General features: G+C 45.5%; 2 protein-coding genes across 14 annotated transcripts in view; both read left to right on the forward strand.

Annotated features, from left to right (window-relative positions):
• PRDM16 (PR/SET domain 16) overlaps positions 1 to 1,010 on the forward strand; it is a 433,577-nt gene extending 432,567 nt beyond the window's left edge. For 8 of the 12 annotated variants that reach the window (XM_033156414.1, XM_033156415.1, XM_033156409.1 and 5 more), the window contains one exon: positions 333 to 1,010. In XM_033156414.1, the coding sequence (XP_033012305.1) occupies positions 333 to 467 (135 nt within the window). In that variant the 3' untranslated portion in view covers positions 468 to 1,010. The remainder of the gene's footprint in view (positions 1 to 332) is intronic. The other 4 variants (XM_033156412.1, XM_033156418.1, XM_033156413.1 and 1 more) reach the window with 2 other exon arrangements.
• Positions 1,011 to 18,142: 17,132 nt separating this feature from the next.
• ARHGEF16 (Rho guanine nucleotide exchange factor 16) overlaps positions 18,143 to 20,959 on the forward strand; it is a 33,196-nt gene continuing 30,379 nt past the window's right edge. Inside the window, exon 1 of one of the 2 annotated variants that reach the window (XM_033156421.1) lies at positions 18,143 to 18,382. The gene's annotated coding sequence lies outside the window, so the exon portion shown is untranslated. Of the gene's footprint in view, positions 18,383 to 18,928; positions 19,024 to 20,959 lie in introns of those variants that run through there. The other variant, XM_033156422.1, reaches the window with a different exon arrangement.

A 20,959-nucleotide genomic window follows, 5' to 3' on the forward strand; every position in this document is an offset into this window, starting at 1 on the left:
ATTTGTTTATCATGACTACATTTGTGCCCCGCCTTTCCTTTAAGGAGCTCAAGGTGGTGTGCGTCATTCCTATTCTCCCATTTCATCCTCACAACAACCCTGTGAGGTAGGCTGGGCTGAGAGACTGTGCCCCCTTAGTAAGCCTCACAGCTGAATGAGAGATTTCAAACCTGGGCTTCTGGGTCTCAACCCAGCCCTCTAATCACTACACCGCACTGCCTTTCTTAGAATCCTGACACACACACCTTTCTTTGCTGACAAAGATCTGACCAGCATGTATTGATGCCCTCTTTCCCTCGCTGTGTTTTTCTTCTCTCTCCCCCTCCCCTTAGGCTTATGCAATGATGTTGTCCCTTTCTGAGAACACTCCCCTCCATCCTTCTTCCCAGAACTCTCTGGATGCTTGGTTGAACATGGCAGGTGCTGCTTCTGAGCCAGGGGGCTTCAGCGCCATCGGTCACCTCTGAGAGGCTGGAGAAGAAGGCGCCCGGCCCGAGATCCCAAGCAAGAAGGCCGAGGTGCCACGTGTCTCCCCTCTCAGACCTTCTGGTCAGCAGCGGAGGACTGGACAGGAAGCCCTCGGGGCTCACCCACCCACCACCGGGAGAAGGAACCCACCACGGACAGCTCGTTCCCTGTTTCGTCGGACCTAGGAAACCACCACCGCAGCAGCTCCGGGGGCCTGCCATCTCTCTGACGCATAGTACATCCCAGGAGCAAAAGCTTCTTCCTGCATTGGGCTGGGGGGGGGGGAGTACCAGGTGCATTTGTCGTTAGCAAATCCAATCGTGCCCCACCCTCTCATGTTACAGACCGTGTTGCTGAGCCAGCGAAAACCTCCTTGTAAACACCCTCACCCTACCCCACATGAAATCCTTTGACCCTCGTATCCACTTCTGCTAAGAAGAAGAAAACGACGTTCTAGGTCAGGTCCAATTCCAATGAAGTCAGTGGAGTTCTGCTGAGATTAGGACTTCTGTTGAGTTTCGTTTGCTTCCTTCCCCCTCTTTTTTTTTTTAAAAAGGTGTCACGTTCCTTTCCCTCATCTTATGTGCATTGTGTAAGCCCTTCTTCAGAGGGCCTCACTGTAGGTAATAACCTCTCTTGTCCCCCAGTGGGTGCCTTTCAGAGAGCTTGTTGGCATACTTTTTTAAAGGAAAAAAAAAACCACCTCTGTAACTCCGGTTTCCAGCCACCCATTGCCACTTCTCTTGAGGGGTTTTCACGCGTTACGTTCGATGACGAGTGCACGGTCTTTCTGACCGGGGTGCACATATGCTGAGCTGTACACTTGTACGGTTATTCACATGTAACAATCAAGGAGTGTACAGTCGGTGTGCAAGTCACAATTTTCCACACACACGCTGAAAGCTGTTTGTTCTTGGTATGAGCTTTCGTGTGCATGCACACTTCTTCAGATGCACACGAAAGCTCAGAAGTGTGCATGCACACGAAAGCTCATACCAAGAACAAACTTAGTTGGTCTCTAAGGTGCTGCTGGCTGAAAGCTGTGTTCAGCATAATGTGTGTAACAAGCCACACATTATGTGAAGTTCTGATGCTGAGCTGAGGAGCAGCTGGGGCTGCGGGAGGAAACTTTGTGTATGGCCTTCACTATCCCACCTGCCCAGGTCGTGCTTACGATGGAAAACAGCCTGTAAAAGTTTGAAATGGGCAAGAGAGGTGGTATGGAATTTCCGTCTCCTGTTGCACGGCCAGAAAACAGAATTACTCCCCTATAGCTTGAAGTAGTTAAGGTTCTGGACTTGGTGGTGGTGGGGAGAACAACATCAGCTCCTCTGGTAAATGGGGCGTACAGACCCTCCTTCCCTCTGACCCGAGAAGCGTCACAAGTCTTACCAAAATCCCTTTTGCTTCCCTTTGAACTCCTCTGTTTGCTTGTTTTGGTCTGCCAGATTGCCAAATCTGCCTCACAGTTGTGCTTTCGGTGGAATTTTGACAGCAGCTTCGGCACAGGTGTGGATCGGGGCCACTCCTTGGGGTTCTTAAAGGGGGACCTGGGGGCATCAATCAAAGCATCTTGCTAGGGTCCAACTCCACAATTTTGTTTCCCCCCAGGCCAGGGATTGGCTGGCAGCCTCTCTTGCAGACTGCGGCAGCAGAGTTTTGCACAGAGACCTGGCAGAGGGCAAACCGTGAGTCTTGTGCCAACAGGTGGGAAGCCTCAAGTCTGTTGCCAGGTCAGCTCCCATGCAGAACACCAGACTTCGCCAACCGGATGCCCTCCAGATGTTGTGGCAACAACTCCCAGACAGCACAGTGGGAGTTGAAGTCCAAAACATCTGAAAGGCACCAGGTTGGTGAGAGGCTGTTGGCAAGAAGACAGGGTCCCAAGACAACACCATCCAAAGCCAGCCTTATCCCTATCTCCCCAAAATTCTTCAATATAAAGGGGCAACCTTTCCCACCATATTCCAGCACCACTATTTAAACTAATTCCGAAGGCAAGGACAAATAGTATTATGAGGCTGTCTGATTGGTTTTTGTTTATTTTTGTTTGCAGATTTTCAGTTCTGATTCCCTCCCGTCCAGTGCCAATGTTTTCAAATCATCTCTAGATCAAGTTCCAGGACACAGAAATAGTGTCGAGACCTTAATGCTGATTTGTTGTGAGTCCAGCTTTCGCTTCGCTTAGGGTTCAGCCGGGTTTAGGGTTCCCCCCCCCTCCCAGCACAGGGTTGGTTTTTAGAGTAAGTTTGGGCAAGAGGGGTAATTATCAGGTGCTCAGGTCTTCCTGTAGTTGCTGCCAAGGCAGGAACAAGACAATAGGCAGAGGTTGCCAAAGAGGTGCCCGTGGGCACACATCTGCCCACAGAGGTCCTTCCTGCTACCCATGTGACCCCCCTCCCCGGTTTCAAGTTCAGCTTGGAAGCAGCATTCTGTGGTAACCAGTAGCATTCTATGGTTGTATCTGCTGGCTTGTGGGGTGTGCAGCACCTTTGAGCTATCTCTGGTTTGCAAATGGGCCCCATGGCTCCCCAAAGCTTGGTGGCAGCTGCATTGTGGCAGGCAGGTAGTGACTGTACTGGAGGAAACATTAAGACAGGTGTTTCTCTCTCTCTCTCTCTCTCTCTCTCCCCCCCCCTCGCCCCAGTATTATCTAATGGGTGGAGGAGAATGTGAAACAACACAAGCAACATCATGCATTTATTTCTGTTCCTGTTGTGCTTCACTGGCTTTGTGGCACCATGAATTTTTGTTTTATGCGGCATTACAGGGAGAGGGGAAACCAGATAGCCAGGGTTACCGATTGCAGTCAAAGGCACCACCTTGTAGATAACATCAAGCTCTGGTTTCAGAAACCACCTCATCCTCCCATCTCTGTGTTACTGTACAGTCGTACCTTGGTTCTCAAACGCCTTGCGAGTCGTACGTTTCGGCTCCCGAACGCCAGAAACCCAGAAGTGAGTGTTCCGGTTTGCGAACGTTCTTTGGAACTCAAACGTCCAACACGGCTTCCGACTGAGTGCAGCAAACTCCTGCAACCATTTGGAAGGCGCGTCTTGGTTTCCGAACGTTTTTGGAAATCGAATGGACATCCGGAATGGATTACGTTCGGGAGCCAAGGTACGACTGTACTGGAGACTTTGCATTCTGAAATAGTTGGCTATCCCTTCTCTTTTTTCCCCATTGATCACTCTGCGCCAGGCCCTTCCTTACATAATTGCCCGTGGACTGTAAAAAGGAGTTTCTCACAACTGCATAAACTTAGATCAGCTTTATTATTCCAGTTTACCTATCTTGGCTCCCCCCCACCGAAAAAAAAGGATATTGGGAACTGTGGTTTGTTCAAGATGATACTCAGTTGAAGAGATTGCTAGGTCTCCTGGAAGCACTATGTTTCCCTGGGAGAAACGAAATATGGCTAAATCAGTAGTGCAGATGTGCCCCATGGTAACATTTTACAGGCCTGCGCAAATACTCAGAAGTCATTTCCAAGTCTTGAAGCTAAGTGTCTATCTGGTGCCTTAAGGGCTGTATGCAGTCAAGTCCTACTCAGAATTGGATCCAAGTTAGTAATTAATTTCAGTCTGTGTTGTCTGAATAAGATGAGCATTGGTTGGATAAAAGTCTCAGCCTCAGCCAGTGTGGTGTAGTGGTTAAGAGTAGCGGACTCGTAATCTGGGGAACCGGGTTCGCTTCCCCGCTCCTCTGCATGCAGCTGCTGGGTGACGTTGGGATAGTCACACTTCTCTGAAGTCTCTCAGCCTCACTCACCTCACAGAGTGTTTGTTATGGGGGAGGAAGAGAAAGGAGATTGTTAGCCGCTTTGAGACTCCTTGAGGGAGTGAAAGGTGGGATATCAAGTCCAAACTCCTCCTCCTCCTCCTCCTCCTCCTCCTCCTCCTCCTCCTCCTCTTCTTCTTCTTCTTCTTCTTCTTCTTCTTCTTCTTCAAGTTTCAGGTGCCAGGGTACCTTCTCACATGCATTATCATTCATATATTTTCAAGTTTTGCTTTTAAAAGCCAGCTTTTTTTCTAAAAAAAGAAGAAGCTTGCAACTTTAAGTCTTGTCAATAAATTGGAAGGCAGCCATTAAAAAAATAGTACTTCTACCTACACCCTCCTGCAAAACCCCAAATCCCCTAAAACATAATGACTCCAGTAATAGGCTTGCCATATGTCATCTATTTCCAGGACACGTCCTCTTTTTCATGGGTATGTAAAATGAGAGTCGTCATAGTGATCCGTAGTTAAAAGTAGAAGTCGGCAAATGTGTCCTCTTTCTTTTGCTCTTCAAAATATGGCAACACTAAATTAGTTGGGACTTTGCAGAGAGGGGGGCAAAGAACACACCTGAGCTGAACTGAAAATTTTCAGAGGACATTTGTCAGAAATAATACTTTGAGATTTTTCATTTTCTCACCTCTCTAGGGGAAATAAAAGACTAAATATTCTCCACCGTTATTCATTTTCAGGTCGGGTTTTTTGTTTAAGTTTTAGTACCTTGCTGGTGGTGACCACTGTTTGTATCACCTATTGTCCCAGAATTATGTATTTTGGAACATGGTGGTTATGCTGACAACACAGATCTTAAATTTCAATGGCAAAAAATAATAATAATAATCCCCAAATCCTTAAGAAAAAAAGACAGACATTTTTGAATTTCTCCTCTCCCTGGAGAATTATGGCAAAATGCCCCCCCCAGCCTCTCTTTCTTTCTTTCTTTCTTTCTTTCTTTCTTTCTTTCTTTGTTAAATGCTTTATTAACTCACTAATGCATTGAGAACAAAAGGTTGTTTTTTTACAAATAAAATGCAATTAGGGTTTTTCTTTTCCTAAAATACAGTAACATTGTAAGAAACTCAGAGCAGCGTAAAAGTTTGGCGTTGTCATTAAACTTACTCCAGAACATTACAAACAAAACCCATTTTGCCCCAAAGTGCATAATGGTTGACTTATGCAAATTCTTTTTTTAAAATATGTTAACTTGATCCATATTAATACAGACCCAATCATTTCTATCTACTCGGCTTCTGTAGGGAATCGACTTTTCTTCCATTTCTTAGCAATTGCTACTCTTGCAGCTGTTAAAAGATTAACTGCTGTTTCTAGGTCGTTTTCCAAGATAATGCCTTTCCAATAACCAAGAAAGAAAATTTCAGATTCTAACGGTATGAACGTTGGTTCTCTCCAACTTCTTCATCTGTAAAGACAGTGGAAAATGTGAAAAGGTCATTTGCACATTGCTCTTTAAAAAAAAGGATAGATTCACATATTAGCAAACCTGCTTAATTAGCTGCTTTTGCTTTAGACATCACCACCACCAAATAAAATGATTTTCTATGATTTTCAGGAATAAAATCATAGAATTGTAGAGTTGGGAGGGACAATAAGGTTAAAACAACTCTAACTTCAAGCCTTACTCAGGCAGTGCTTTTTCTGAGGATCTACATTGTGATTTCAGCTCTTCTACTTAGCTAAGAGAGCCAGTGTGTTGTAGTGGTTAAGAACAGTAGACTCGTAATCTGGTGAACCGGGTTCGCGTCTCCGCTCCTCCACATGCAGCTGCTGGGTGACCTTGGGCTAGTCACCACTTCTTTGAAATCTCTCAACCCCACTCACCTAACAGAGTGTTTGTTGTGGGGGAGGAAGGGAAAGGAGAATGTTAGCCGCTTTGAGACTCCTTCAGGTAGTGATAAAGCGGGATATCAAATCCAAACTCTTCTTCTTCTAAGATGCGCTGAGATGTTTCACCCCATATAACAAAGCTACCTTAGATCAGATTTGATCATCTTGTCCAGTATCGTCTCCTTTTCATGAGAAGAAACTCTCCACAGTCTCAGGAACAGGGTCCTTCCAATCACCTGTCACCTGAGAGCCATTTTTGAAACTGGAGAGGTCAGGGTTTGAACCTGTGACCAGCTGCATGTAAATGCTTTTCACTGAACTGTGAGATCTTCCTTTGTTGTTGTTCAGTCGTTCAGTCGTGTCCGACTCTTCATGACCCCATGGACCAGAGCACGCCAGGCACCCCTATCCTCCACTGCCTCCCGCAGTTTGGCCAAACTCATGCCAGTCGCTTCAAGAACACTGTCCAACCATCTCATCCTTTGTCGTCCCCTTCTCCTTGTGCCCTCCATCTTTCCCAATATCAGGGTCTTTTCCAGGGAGTCTTCTCTTCTCATGAGGTGGCCAAAGTACTGAAGCCTCAACTTCAGGATCTGCCCTCCCAGTGAGATCTTCCTTATCGGTTGTCAAGTACTCTGCTTCCTAGATCAGCACGGAGGGCTGATGGAAGTCACATCACTGGCAGAATGGCTATTTGAATGTTCTTCTGAAGCCTGGTCTGGCCCCATCATTCAAGACCCACCAATGGACACCCTTAATTGTTGAGCAACTGCCAGGATCATACAAACCAAGGGAAAAACCTTTCCCTGTAAGGCACCTCCTTCCTCTAAGAGGAACGCAGAGACGGGGCAAATCCTCTCCTTTTGTGCTGAGCTTTGAAGGAAAGCTGGAAGGACCTTTCAGGTGCTGGTGGCTCGGCGAGGCTTCTGGCCCCCAGGACTTTTGGTCAACCTAGCTGACATCTGGTGTCAGCCGTGCTGCAAAACATAAACAGATTCTTGCGCATCGTCTCTGCTTACTTTGGGGGAATTTGAGTGCCACCAACCTCAGTGCACCTCCCTACAGGTGAGAATCACAGGCTTTCTCTTCACAGAAGATGCAGAGCCATTTGAGAGAGGGTGCATAGCTTCCTCTTTTGCCATGCTGCCAAGCAGTGTTGAGCGTAGCCGGTGGAGGCTGGTCCACTTAGGCAAAGAGGCCACTGGCCCACCAACCTTAGTCTGATCTCAGCCAGCCCTCGCCTACCTGCCTCCTTACTTAACAACCAGCCCAGGGGACAACACTGCCTGTGCCTTCCAACCCACCCGTCCCAATAGGGCATCAGTCACCACTGAGTATAGCAGTGGGGGGGGGGAGTTGCAGACCTTCCCCTGGGACGCATCTGGCATTCCTGCTTTTGCATGTCAGGCCCTGGCCAAAAATGTCTGAGAGAAAGCATCCAAATTGTTGTCTGTGAACAGGTCGCGAGAAGCCACTCTTAACATTCCATTCCTTGGCACTTCTCCTTAAGCTTCTACAAAGCAAACCATCCCATTCACATGGGCTGTGTGTTCAAACAGGGGCCAAATTTTTATATATAGAAAAATAAAAGACTATTGGGGTATTCTATGGCGTGGTGGATTTTACTTTAATCTGTATATAACTTGTAATATTTTTTAAAAAGAGGAAAACCCACCCACCCACACACACATTTTATTTCTTCCTTAACAGTATTTTATTATTATATTATATATACATATACATATATATATATTTGGCGTTAGATATCATTATTGTGGAAAAATAATAATGTTAATATAAGTAACTAGTGAAGGACCAAAATGGTGTATAATTAAAGGCTATTACGTCATATGACCAATAAGTAGGACGTAGAAGGGTGAATTGTTTTCCATTATTAATTAATTGTTTTTATCATTGTCAATGTGCCAAATGACCCATAAGTAATGAAAGCGCTAATCTGGCACCCAGCTTCCCAGACAATCATATGCTGCTTCTAATTTGGTTTCTTAAAAAAATAATCATTTCTATCATATTTGCGTTTAGAATTAAGTGTTCTATTTATTTTCTAGGGTAGTTTGGTTTGGCAAAACAAGGCAGGAGGCAGAAGAAAATTGCAATTATAAATATCTATACTGGAAAAACAAAAAACCCCGCACAATCACAATCACACATGTGTGAGTTCTGCGTCAGAGAATGCCACCCGAAACAGAAATCACACCAGCAATTATGAACAGTATTCACTATCAGGGCTTTTCTTTTCTTTTCTCCACAAACATTAGGTAAATAATTACGTTCTTTTCTGCATTTGTTTGTTTCCCTTTTACCGAAATGCATTGAAATTAATTGTGTGAATAATCATGTATGTTTTGGCCATAACAAGATGAATAATGTAGGACTTAGTGGAAGCCAAACTGCAGCAGAACAGAGATAGCGACGATTGCAGCTAGATGGAAATCGACGGCCTCCTTTGACACCCCCACTCCTAAGCACCCAAACTGCAGGTGCCTAACAACAGTCCTTGAGGTGTTCCGTATTAGAGACAGATGGCATTTATTTCAAGTGTGCCAATTACATTAGAAGATACCAATAATTATTGTTGTTTTAGGAAGTCCTCCCTCCCCTCCCCTCCCCACCACCAAAGTCCTGCTTGTATTTTGGGCCTGATCTGAGCAGTTTTCAGCTGTCCTCCCAAGTTCCCCACATGTCGTGCTGTGCTGTGTGCAGGAGGTGATGTTTCCCACAGGTCTCTCGACATGCTGGCTACTGCTGCTTGGGCGGGTGCTCTGAGTGCAGAATTCTAGCAGACGAGCCTTTGCTGTTCCCATAAGCTTTCTGAACTTTGACACCAGTATTCAAACCCCGTGAAACGTCAAAGATTCCTTTGTAAGGTTTTACAATGGTACCTCGGTTTTCTAGCATGCCGAACGTTTCATTTCCCGAGTGCTGAAAACCCAGAAGTAATTGCTTCCATTTTCAAATGCGCCTTGGAAGTCAAATGGCTTCCGCTGCGTGTTTTCCATCCCCCCCCCCATTGAACCTGCAGCCCAGCCTTTTGCGCCTCAGTTTTCAAACGTTTCGGAAGTCGAACGGTCTTCCGGAACGGATTACGTTCGAGAACCGAGGTACCACTGTAGGTTTAAATCTGGCAGATGTGGGGCATGTAATTGCCCTATGTTTCTTCCCTCCCACCCTGCAATCGCTGTTTTAGACATGCTTCCATGGAAAGGTGCGAACTGGGTGTTGTGGTGTCTTAGATGCTGATGTATCAATCCTGCCCAGCTCCACCTGTGCTGTTTGAATATAGGAGAGAGGGCAGGTGCTAAGCTTGTAACGCTGGAAGACCAGAATGATCTTGCTAATGGGATATCTAAGGAGGAAGCTGCCCCCTTCAACTCATGTTTACTGGCACTTTTCACGCATCCTGAGTGTGAATCAGGACTGACCCTAGAGAGCAGGGAATTCTGGATGGAGTGAAGTGCCTGGTCTGCCCAATGCCCCATCCCCCGGGCTCTGTATCTCGGTGTCTATATGTGTAATAATACTGATCTCCTGTTCATTTCACCATTGTTGCCTCTCTGTTAGCGTGCCCCTCAAAAAACCTGGCTGGCTATTTTTCTGGGTTGTTTCACAAACGTGCGCTGCAAGACCATATATCTCAGACTGCAAGAGCCTGGTGATTTCCCTAAGGCATCCAAAATGTCAGGTTGGTTCAAGGAATAGGAAGCAGCGCGTCCGACACCTGCTAAAGGTTACTGTCTATAATACGCCAATGATTTGGGGGAGGGGGGTGGCGGCAGGGGAATGTCCCTGAAGTGAGTCAGCGGAACCTGAAAATGTGGTTGAGATGGGGTGAAAGTGTGGGTCAAAGCATCTGCGTTCCTTTGTAACCAAAATTAGACCCCCGTGCTCTTTCAAGCCAGTAAAAGGGCCACCAAACAAGGCAGGAAAGTTGAAACGGAATTAGATGGCTATGTTGTGAAGCTCAGCAGCAAGAAAACACTGGGATTCCCAAGGTGCATTTTATGATGCAAACACAACCTTATTTCCCCACCCCACCCCACCCCCACCTATATAAAACCAGCACTTAAGGAGAGGCTCAATGGGTAGCACACCTGCTTGGAATGCAGAAGATCCCAAGTTAAATCCCTGATATCTCCAGGTAGGGCTAGGAAAGGCTCCTGCCCGGTGAAACCCTGGAAAGTTGGCATCCCTGAGGTAGATGGACCAACGGTCTGACGCAGCATCATGTTAGAATTTCACAAGATTATTTTCTCTGTGTGTGGAGAAGCCTCCGAGTTCCCCCATCCCTGTGTTTAGGGCGACGAATTATGAAAAGCACTTGCTCAGTGGGAAGAAACACACACACCCCGGACTCCCCAAGGAGGGTCTCTTGCCCCAAAGTCTCATGGCAAATGAACTACAGCTGCACCACAGGGCAACTTCTGCAAGGGACGTTTCTGATGGACTGTACCCATGTACAAATTTAGGCACCAATAAATACTATAATGAACCACAGAAAAAGCACTGGATTGAGTTTCTCTCCGTCGTACTGCAAGCTACTGACTTAAAACATTCATTATTTTAATATGCTGTAATTTTTTTGTGTGTGTCGTGGTCTGAGGGAGCGGGGAGGGAGGGAGGGGAGGGGAATGGTGCATCATGGTGTAGAAACTCACAAAAAAATAAATAAATGAAGGAATGGCGCGATCTACTTGTGCCGCTTTGCCAATGAGAATGTGGGCTCGAAACATTTCCTTCTATAATGGTCAGTAGGTGTCCTTCACAAACCCGTCAAACTGTTTCCCTGTATATTTAACAGATACTGTGATTAAAAGGTTTTGTTTCGCCTTAATCGAAGTGTATTTTCTTTTCTTTTTCAACTTCTTTTCCTCGCTGTCTCTTGATTCCTCAGTCATTGATACCACTTTCAGAACAATGTATGATTCATTATTATTTTTTTGTAAGGAAAAATAAAATAAAAAAACGGCAGCTTTGCTTCTCCCTCCCTAACAGGCAATTCACAGAAGATCAAAAGATTCTAAAGCCATTTCTTAGAGGGCAATATCTACACCAGAGACTGAAGCTGCAGTTCTGCAACCCACTTACCTGGGAGTAAGCCCCATTAGACACAGTGGAACGTATCTCCAAGTAAACATGCCTCAGATAGCACTGTAAGGCTGCAATCCTATACACCAGTGGCGGGCAAATGGTAAATCAGTGTTAACACAGGAAAAGTAACAACACACAAGTTGCTTTTAATTAATTTGCTGAAATGAACTAATTTTTTGTTGCTGAGAAAACTAGTAGTGCATTTGTGTATGAAAAGATTCCTGCATTGCAGGGGGCCAGACTAGATGACCGTTGGTGTCCCTTTCAACATTACAGTCCTATGACTCTTATGCTAGTCCTGGAAATATATCCTCAGACTGAGCCTGTGAGAAGAGCCATCCAAGTCCTTAATAGCACCGCCATTTTGCAACTGGTGGATCTCAGGAGCAGCAGTATGGTGCAATGGTTAAAGACTGTTGGACTAGGGCCTGGGAGAACAGGATAAAAAAAAAAATCCCTATTCAGCCACGAAGCTCCTCACCGGGAGACTTGTTTGGGCCAGTCACTCTCTCTTAGCCGAACCTCCCTCACAGGTTTGTTGTGAGGATAAAATATGGAGGAGAACCACGTATGCCGTCTGAAGCCCCTCGAAGGAAAGGTGGCACATGAATGCAACAAAGAAATAAAAAAGTGCTAGGGAAATGAAATGGATTCATCAGACCTGAAATCTGCCCGCCTCTGCTGTATATGGTTTACCTGGGAATAACTCTGGTTGAAATCAATGGGGCTTATTACTGAATTGGACAGAGTTGCACTTTTAGTGGCTTAACATCTCCCCCAGGGATCCTTGGGAACTGTAGTTTGCTAAGGCTGAGATTCTCTAACCAGAAAGTCTCAGCATTCACAGTAAACTAGCATTCCTAAGACTTTTTTTGGGGGGGGGCAGCCAATGCAATTAAAAACTGACATATGTTTCTAGTGTAGATATGCCTCGTCGTCTTAGCTTGTCTTTCTCTGCGTCTTCAGAATGCAAGCTTTTTTTCAAACAAAAAACAACCCCCACTGCCTACCTACAAAAAGATGTAATTTTTTCATGTTTTTTTTTAAAAGAACCTTATATATATATAAATGGTAGCAAGGATTATGATTTGTGTTATCTGTCCTCATCTTCCTGTTCTTATCCCTTCCTCCTGCCGTTGTTACAGTATACACGTTTGATCTAGGACATTTTATTTCTTTTAGAACTGTATAGTCTCCCCCCCCCTTGCTTTTTTATCAATTGTAAATGTCTGGTTTTTTCAAATAATGTTTTTAAAACACTGCGAAAGAGGAAGGTGCTAGTTCCTTAGCATTCTGGAGTGTATATTGCTTCTATTCTGTTTATAAGTAAAAAAAACAAACAAAGCAAAACTCTGCATGACTTGTGTTTAGCAGTCATTATTGTGTCCGTTTGTGAAATTTTTATTAAAAAGGAAAAAAAAATTCAGTAGATGCACTTATGTATATGTGATTAGGGGTTTTGTTTCATCCCCCCCCCTCCGTTGTTGTTTCGTTTGGGGATTATTATTATTATTATTATTTGTTTTTGTTTTTTTTTGAGTTGGGGCTAGAAGCCTTGAACTGCCAAGGAAAATTTTAAATAAGTGGCAGTTATTAATTAATACGAAATCGCTTTGTTGGGAGAATAAATAAAGTAAAAAATAAAATTAAAAAGAGGTGATGTGTAGAATATAATTAAAACAAAAGGCGATTTTTTTTCCTGCAAAAATTTCACTTTGATGCTTGTGATAAAAAGATGAAAAACAAACAAACAATGTACTTGTGTAGAGAAATTCCTTTAAAAAAAATAATGAATAGAAAGCGCTGATTTTGAGGTTAATGCTGTAGAATAGGAATGTATACCAAATGTAATCTTTCCAATGCTACAACGGATTTATACATGAGATTGATATGCAATAAACCTGTGTGCTTTTTTAAAGGATGCTCCTCTGCATTTTCTTGGGATGTGTACCAAGTGGTGAAAATAAGTTGAATGCATAATGAATACTATTTACTGGGCACTGGGTCTGGGTCCTTGGTTTTTGCATCTGTTCTCTGTACAGCTGGGACAACAGTCAAGCAACCTTTCTTTTTGCCACCATTATATATTGTTAAATAGTCTATGACTGTGAAGGAAGCCCTGGTTACATCATACTTACAATGGCAGCGGGTACCAAAACGCTCTGTGAGCAGGTACCTGAAGGGAAGCAGTTCTAGGATTTGGAATCTCTCCCCATCGCTGGACTCCTCTGTCTAGATTTCTTTTCTGTACACGTTTCCCTATCCCTTGATGCTTTTGATAGGATAATGGTTCGCTTCTGCCCAACCACGCTGTTCTCTACTGTGACACAGTTTGCTACAATTATATAAAAGCTTTGTGCCTCCTTTGTTTGAGGTTCGGTTCTTTTGGAGAGATCCAAACCAAGACTCACTTGTTGCAGCTTTGAATATACCTTTTTTTTTTTTTTACTTTCCCACCCATTATCCCTTGCCATTGGCCAAGGAGGGGCAGCGTTTTGGACTTTTGTTCTGGTAACGAAAATGAACCCAGTTGTTATGGGCCAGTGCTCGAGGCATCTGCCCAACTCAGAAGGCCCGTAAAGAAAAGGTCTGTTGTTGGGAGGTTGATAATGCCCACATGTAGTTCATTTGCATCCCGGCTGACGAAAAAAATACCCTAAATCAATCGTGTGACCAGACAGAGCCTTGTAGCCAAGGCTTATCCCCCTCTACAAAAAAGCCCTCCCCTTGTTGATGACACATAAGAGGAAATGAATTTGGAGGCAGTGGGTGAAAATTTGTCTGCATGTTCTGCAACTCAGTGGTATGATCCAGGTATGATAAGCCTGTCCCCGCAACCCAGAAGTTGCTGGACTTACCTAACCCTTGGCCATACTAGTTGGGAGTCCAGTGGCAGTTTGTGGGCCCCAGGTTACCCACCCCTGGTGAAGGCAGTATGCAGGGATGTTGTTCTCTATACAGTCATACCTCGAGTTGCGTACACTACATGTTGCGTACGTTCGACTTACGGACCTCTGCGACCTGGAAGTCCCGGAGTGCACACGACGCACAGGTGCACATGGGTGCACAGAAGCGTTCTGCACACTTCGCGCATGCGAAGAAGCGCAAAAACATGCGAACTTCCGGGGTGGTGGTGGTGGTGGGGGGTGTTCGTGTTAAGCATGCCCATGTTACGTAACGTGATCCAGAACAGATCGCGTGCATAACATGAGGTACCACTGTACATTGTTTTAGAAGTAGCCATGGCTCTCTGACAAAGGGGAAACCATGCTTGGGAGCACATAGGTTGCATTTGCATGCTAGCTGCCTACCTATCAAAGTTTTATCCTACCTTTCCTACAAGGAACCGCCGGGGGGGGGGTGGCTTCTAAGAGAATGCCCTCCCTCCCTCTTAATCCTCATAACAACCTTGTGAGGTAGGTTAGCTTGAGAGACAGTGCCTGGCACAAGGTCACTCAATATGTTTTGTGGCTGAAGTCTTGACTCCAAGCACTACACTGCACTGTTAGCAGTGGTCTTGGGAAACAGATGGCATGCACTCTGGGGAAACTGCATTTGCCGGGGGCACTTGTACTTAAGATTGCTGCAGTAAGTTCCACATTTAACCCCCACTTGGAAAAAAACAAACACTTTTTTTTTGCAGAACTTTGTAGCTCTTGAAAAACTGAAACAGGAGAGGATGAGGATGCATATACCCTTATATGCATAGGCGCTAGCTGTGTGCCCGGGTGCCAAAGCACCATTTAGGCAGCGATTGGATTTGCAGCGTGCTCGTAATTGTGACTGCAAACGTTTGCAGGCTCTCCCACCACCCAAATCGCTGCCTCGCAATACAGTACAGTATGCCTGCGATTATGCGGGAGTTCCGTTCCGGGGATCACGTCTAAAACCAAAACTGAGTATAGTCAAAACACATTGGGTGCAATGGCGAGTGGGATTGGCATAGTCCTCTCCCCCCCCCCCCCGCCCGGACACGTCCCCACCCCTTTCTGTACCCTGTCAATTTATTTATTTTAATTGTCAAGTTTGTAAAGCTGAATGCCCACAAGTTAAATGCATGTAAGTTGCAAGTGTATTCGAGGCAATGAGCAGTATCACCCAACAGAGGGCGAGCTGCAGCTGCAGAATCTGGGCTTTGCAGCAGCATACCCAAGCTATTCGATGCACGGGCCCCCCAAATTTAATGCAATGTTAAGAATTTTGCGATTTGAACTCCCAATGGCATTTTCTTTTTCATAAGAGGGTAAGAAGAGCTCTGCTGAATCAGGCAAGGGAACAATGGGTGCAACATCATGTTCTCCCAGTGACCAACTAGATGCCCCCTGCAATTCCCAGAAACTGGTATCAAAAGCCTTACATACCCTAAGTTAATTCTCTTTTATTTCTACTTTTAAATTCTGGTTGGTTTTTTAAATCTTCGATCTTTTTTGGGTTTTTAATGTTTCCAAACTAATGAATGATCAGAATAATAAATCTAATTTAATTCTTGCTGTGCACTTTTTATGCTGGTGTATTGCTTAGTTGCACTCTTCTTGTCAGGGCAGAGTTTAGTTGCTTTTAACTACACTGCTTTGGGGAGGAAGTTCTTCAAAGAGAGGGGTAATTCATTGTTCAAATAAATAAAGGGCACTACTACTAACCTAGGTCCATTAATTGCAGTGGGTTTACTCTGAGCAGCAGTGCTGGATTTATGTATAGGCTAAGTAGGCTGAAGCCTAGGGCCTCTAAATCTAGGGGGCCTCACCAGTCTGCTCTCTCCCCAGTGCCGCAGTCTCCCCTCTCCCAAAATTGCAAACCCAATACTTCATGTGAGGGCAGGACAACTTGGGCCTCTAAATCTAGGGGGCCTCGCCAGCCTGCCCGTTCCCCAGTGCCCCACTCTCCCCTCTCCTGAAATTGTAAACCCAAGACTTCATGCAAGGACAGGGCAACTCAGGCCCAGCAACTATTAGACTCAGGGCTAGCCAATTTGAAGTAGTGAGGCGCAACTTGATTATATATATATATATTTGTAGGGCCCCAGTTCACAGCCAAAGTCTGCAAATCTTATAGATATAAATAAATCCATCTAGATTGCCCTGGTGCAGGGGCCCCCTTAGGAGTGGTCCGTGGGGCCCAATTTGGCTCAATTGCCTTAAGGTCAGCCCTGATGAGACTGTGCAGGGGTTGGACTGACGAGCCCTGCACCTTCTAGGTCCCTGGTGTCACCATTCAGAGTACAGACTCATGGACTTGTTATGGAAATAAAGGGGGGCACTTATTGGAAATCAGTTTTGTCACCTCTTTCCCCCCCCCCCCCAAATCCCGAGACAATGACCCCAGCCACCTTTTATTCACAGTCGCATAAGCACTACACTACAGCATGGCCATAAACGTATACGTTCAACCGCTGAAATATACACCCACTATGTAGCAATGGAGATTTCTGTTACTGCTTTATGAATGAACACTGTCTTTTATGAATGGACTCTGTATTTTGTGAATTACCTAAGAGCCACCAATAGGGAGCTCTAGAATCTGACAGCTAAGCAGTTGGGTACTACCAAACAACGACCCCTATTGCTGAAAGCAGGTAACCAGCAGGGAATGCTTCAGCTCAGCCTTTGCACTGTTGACAGAACACCCCCTGCTGTGCAGATAATGGAGAAAGCTTGTAAATTGTATCCCTTCTGGCATCCTGGCCAACTCTGTTATGATGGTGTAAACCCTGGTGCACCAGAAGCACAGAATAGCAGAAAATAAAATCCGCTCATACGTCAGCAACTGATAAGACTTGTCAACCAGTTCTTCCAAAGTCTTCCTAAATTATAAAGCTCCAAAATACAGGCCAAAAGAGAGCAGGTCTGGGAAGAGCGAGACATACAATGGGGACCACCAGTGAAAAGGCCCTGCATAGCTGTCAACTTTCCCTTTTTTGCGGGAAATTCCCTTATTCCAGCGCCGTTTCCCACTGCAAAAAAGGGAAAGTTTACAGCTCTGAGGCCCTGCTCCGTGTAACTCCTGCCCTGGCATTTGATAGAGTGCCCACTTGCACTCTTTCTTAACATGGAATGCTTTCTATTAGAGTCTCCAGGTCCAGTACAAAGACCATAAGAAGGGAGAGCAGGGACCTTGAAGTTCCCAACAGCTGTTAAGCAAGCAAGCATACAAATCTTGTTTTAGTACAATCTTGTTTGTCCTCAGTAACCAAAATTATATTATCAACATATACTAGCAGAAAAGTTGTTTTCCTTCATTTGAAAGGAATCATACACAACAAAGTGGCACAAATAAAGAAAAGTTCCAGGGTGGAAACAGAAAGAAAACTAAAAATGGTTTTGCAGTTCATCAAAATTATCCAGCAATATCAAGTTATGGGAAGACTGGTGTTTCCTGCTTTGCAGGGGGTTGGACTGGATGGCCCTTGTGGTCTCTTCCAACTCTATGATTCTATGATTCTATTAACAGTAATCTATCGAGTTGGTTAATTGGTTAACTGATAACTAATCAGAGGCAGCTACAGGAGAGCTATGAGATTCAGGTGAGAGTCAGATGCCTTGTCAATCCCAGCAGGTATATAAGAGGATGACCTGGCCTGTCCAGGCCGCCATGGGGCGTGCTGGTGAAGGATGAAAAATAAATAAATAATATGCTAAAGATGGCATGGGGCTAGGAAATCTTGGAGAGCTGCTGCTAGTCATTGAGGACATTACTGAGCTAGCTTGACTTGGTATAAGTCTATAAGACAAACGTCCAGAGGCAAAGCTATGCAGGTTAGGACACTGTAAACACAAGAATTAAATATTTTTTTTAAATGCAACTCCCTGCGTTGCGTTTTGCTGCTTAACCCGGCAGGGGGTTGAACCTTTTGTAACTTGACGCCCGCATGGGAATCTTCCCGGCCTGGAAGAGTTAAAGGAAGTTCAGAAGTCTTTGGGACGCCCAAGCCCCGAATAGCAAGGCCGGCTGGCTGGCTGCAAGAGAGACCCGTCGGCTCTTGCGCCCCAGCTGGAGAAAGAGAGCGAAGTGGGAGGGCTTGCCCAGGTGCACTTCGATCTCAGGCTCCTCCTTGGAGGGTGGAGCCCCCCTTCTCAGGCGACACCTGTGCTTTTCTTTTCTTTTCTTTTCTTTTTTGTCCCAGGCCGAGGACGATGGCGCCCCGTTGACGCTGGACACCGAGCCCCAATGGAGACGTAAAGAAGGTGAGCGCGTTTGGAGAAGGGCACGCAGAGGCGCGCGCGGGTTTGTTTTGGGGGTGTGTGTGTGAGCGCGTGGGAAAGTTAGCTCGCTGATCAAAGGAGGACAAGGCATAGTTTGCCCACTTCCTTCCTTACTGGGAGGGAGGGTCCTCGCATCTCCCCCCCCCCCCCGCGCCTTGATTATGGGGAGCTGTGATTTGGCGTTGCATGGCACCGCTTCAAATCGTGGGCGTTCAGGCAGTCCGACCCCTTGCAAATCCTGGAGGGAGAAATCTAGGCTAGCAGGGGTCCGATCCTTTCCTTTTCCAGGCCTGGGTCTTCTAATTTCAGCGGGTCATACCTTAAAATTCTGACACTACTCTGAGCAGAGGTCCCGCAGGATACAGGCCCCTGTTGTTTATAAGAGGACTTCCTTCTGTGGAAGGCGACCCGAGGATCGCATGCGTGGCGCACGGTATACAAAGGGTTAAAAGGTGGCTGGAAAATTGCAACAGGCACTTTTTACTCTGACGTAAGCGGTGCATCGTCGAAGTGGAACTTACTCCTGAGTCTGAGTCCACACTGGATTGTGGAGCGCGCGTGGCGTGGAGAGGGCGGGCTTCTTTTGCGTGATGACCCAGCTGGGTGCAATCGGAATTACTCGAGTAAGCATAATAGAGGATTGTAATATTTATTTTTATTTTTAGTAATTGATAAGTGTAGTTTTCCTGCGTGTAATCCATGTGTATCCACTGTACGGGGGGCGCATCTGTGCCCCTCCCCCCATCCCAGATATCCCAAATAGAAACAAAGAGAAAGTTTGTAGAATCTGTGAAATGAAGCAAAATATGTAGACGCTACTCTCTCTCTCTGTGTGTGTGTGTGTAATTATCCCGCCCTTAGGTGTTCTGTTTCTCTCCCCGCCCCCCCCCCAAAGGATTGCAGGTGCCCATGGTGCAATCCTGTGCAGTCCCAGTGAATATGGCGGCACTTACTCCTAAGTAAAAATGTCTAGCACTATGCTGCCTCTCTGTAACCTATGCGTATTTGAGAGTAAATTAAGTCAGACTGATTTAAGATAGGGTCAGCCTGCAGAGAATAGTTTGGGGGAAACCAAGGTCTCAAACAAAGGAATCTGATTGAAATCCATGGACACTGCTAAAGGGGGGGGGCACTGTTAGGATCAAGCTTTTCAATATTTAAAGTGCTTTGGCTGGGAACGGGTTGACTAATGTAAAGCTTACAAGCTGTTTAGGCTTGCTGGCATTCTCCTGGGTTCACGGAAAGGCTTGAAAGTGAAACTAGTCATATCAGGTTGTGTTCAAGGTTGGTCCTACTTGGAGCAGACTCACTGAAACCAATGGACCTAAGTTAGCTATCTCCATTAATTTCAATGGATCTACAGTGAGTAGGGCTAACATTCGATAGGTGCTATAACCCTAAAGTTTACCTCCTTCCTGAAAACTCAGATTGTTTCCAGGTGACTATTTAATGAGCATCCATCTTGATTCCTTTGCACAAAATTTGTGGGGAGGTTAGATAGCAGTGGCTATTTGTTGAGTACTCATTCTGTTTCTTTTGCAAGGAGGATATATGACAGAGTCAAGCCCAGTGCTATTTCACACTTTCTGGTGCATTTCTACCTCGCTTCTCTTACTACAAAAAGTCCAGATTTTGCAGGGGAGCAGGTTTGTTGAGAGAGCCAAATTAACTTGAATTGTGCAACCCTAATTTGCTGTTACTTGATGGAATCACACCTGGAAATGGTGAATCTGAAAGTGTCCTAGGAGAGAACAGTTGGGCAGAAGATGGAGTTTCTGCAGGTGTACCTTGCTACCTAGAGCTGATTTGTTCTTCTACACAACTATTAGATGCAGGGGCCCACCCCACCCTGTTCCTCTTTTTCTGCATTTCCCCACCTTATCCATATCCCGTTCTTGGCCTTGACATCATAGAATCATGGAGTTGGAAGGGACCCTGAGGATCCTCTAGTCCAGGGTTTCCCGAATTTGAGTCTCGCTGCTTTTTCTTTTCTTCACCTGTGTGTTCTCTTTCGCTGCCTGCTCCGGCCGTGCCCCAACCTGCCAACCGAGAAGTCAAAGGGTGTTTCCGCTCCTTAAGAGTTGGAAGGAATGCTGGTGGAGTAAATAATGCAATCTTACCTTGCACACTAGATAACATGTCTCAACAGGTGCGGGTTGTAAATAAAGAAATTTCCAGGCATTGCACCCATTAGCTGCAGTGCATAGCTCCACCACCACCACCACTATTCCTAGGAGTTAAAGATAGCATACTTTGTTTTAACTGTAGAGCCCTTAAGAATTCAACCTCTGCTTAACCTGGCGCCCGCTTCCCCAAACTCACCTGCCCGCGGGCATGGAAAGGCAGAGGGGCCTGATTAAAATCTGTGCTATGATATGCGTGAAAATCCAGTTGTGGCTATTCTCAGAGAACAATTTTCATTGGTGCGTTTCAGGAACAGTGACGAGTGAGATTTGTGAATTAGACGCAAAAGCAGCTCCTGCATTTCTTGCATCCGTTGTTTCCTCCTTTGCGTGCCCTCGTTCATATTAAATAATCAGGGGTCTGTGGTTTCTGGGT

This window comes from Lacerta agilis, chromosome 8 (genome assembly GCF_009819535.1).
Source record: "Lacerta agilis isolate rLacAgi1 chromosome 8, rLacAgi1.pri, whole genome shotgun sequence".
Taxonomy (NCBI): domain Eukaryota; kingdom Metazoa; phylum Chordata; class Lepidosauria; order Squamata; family Lacertidae; genus Lacerta; species Lacerta agilis.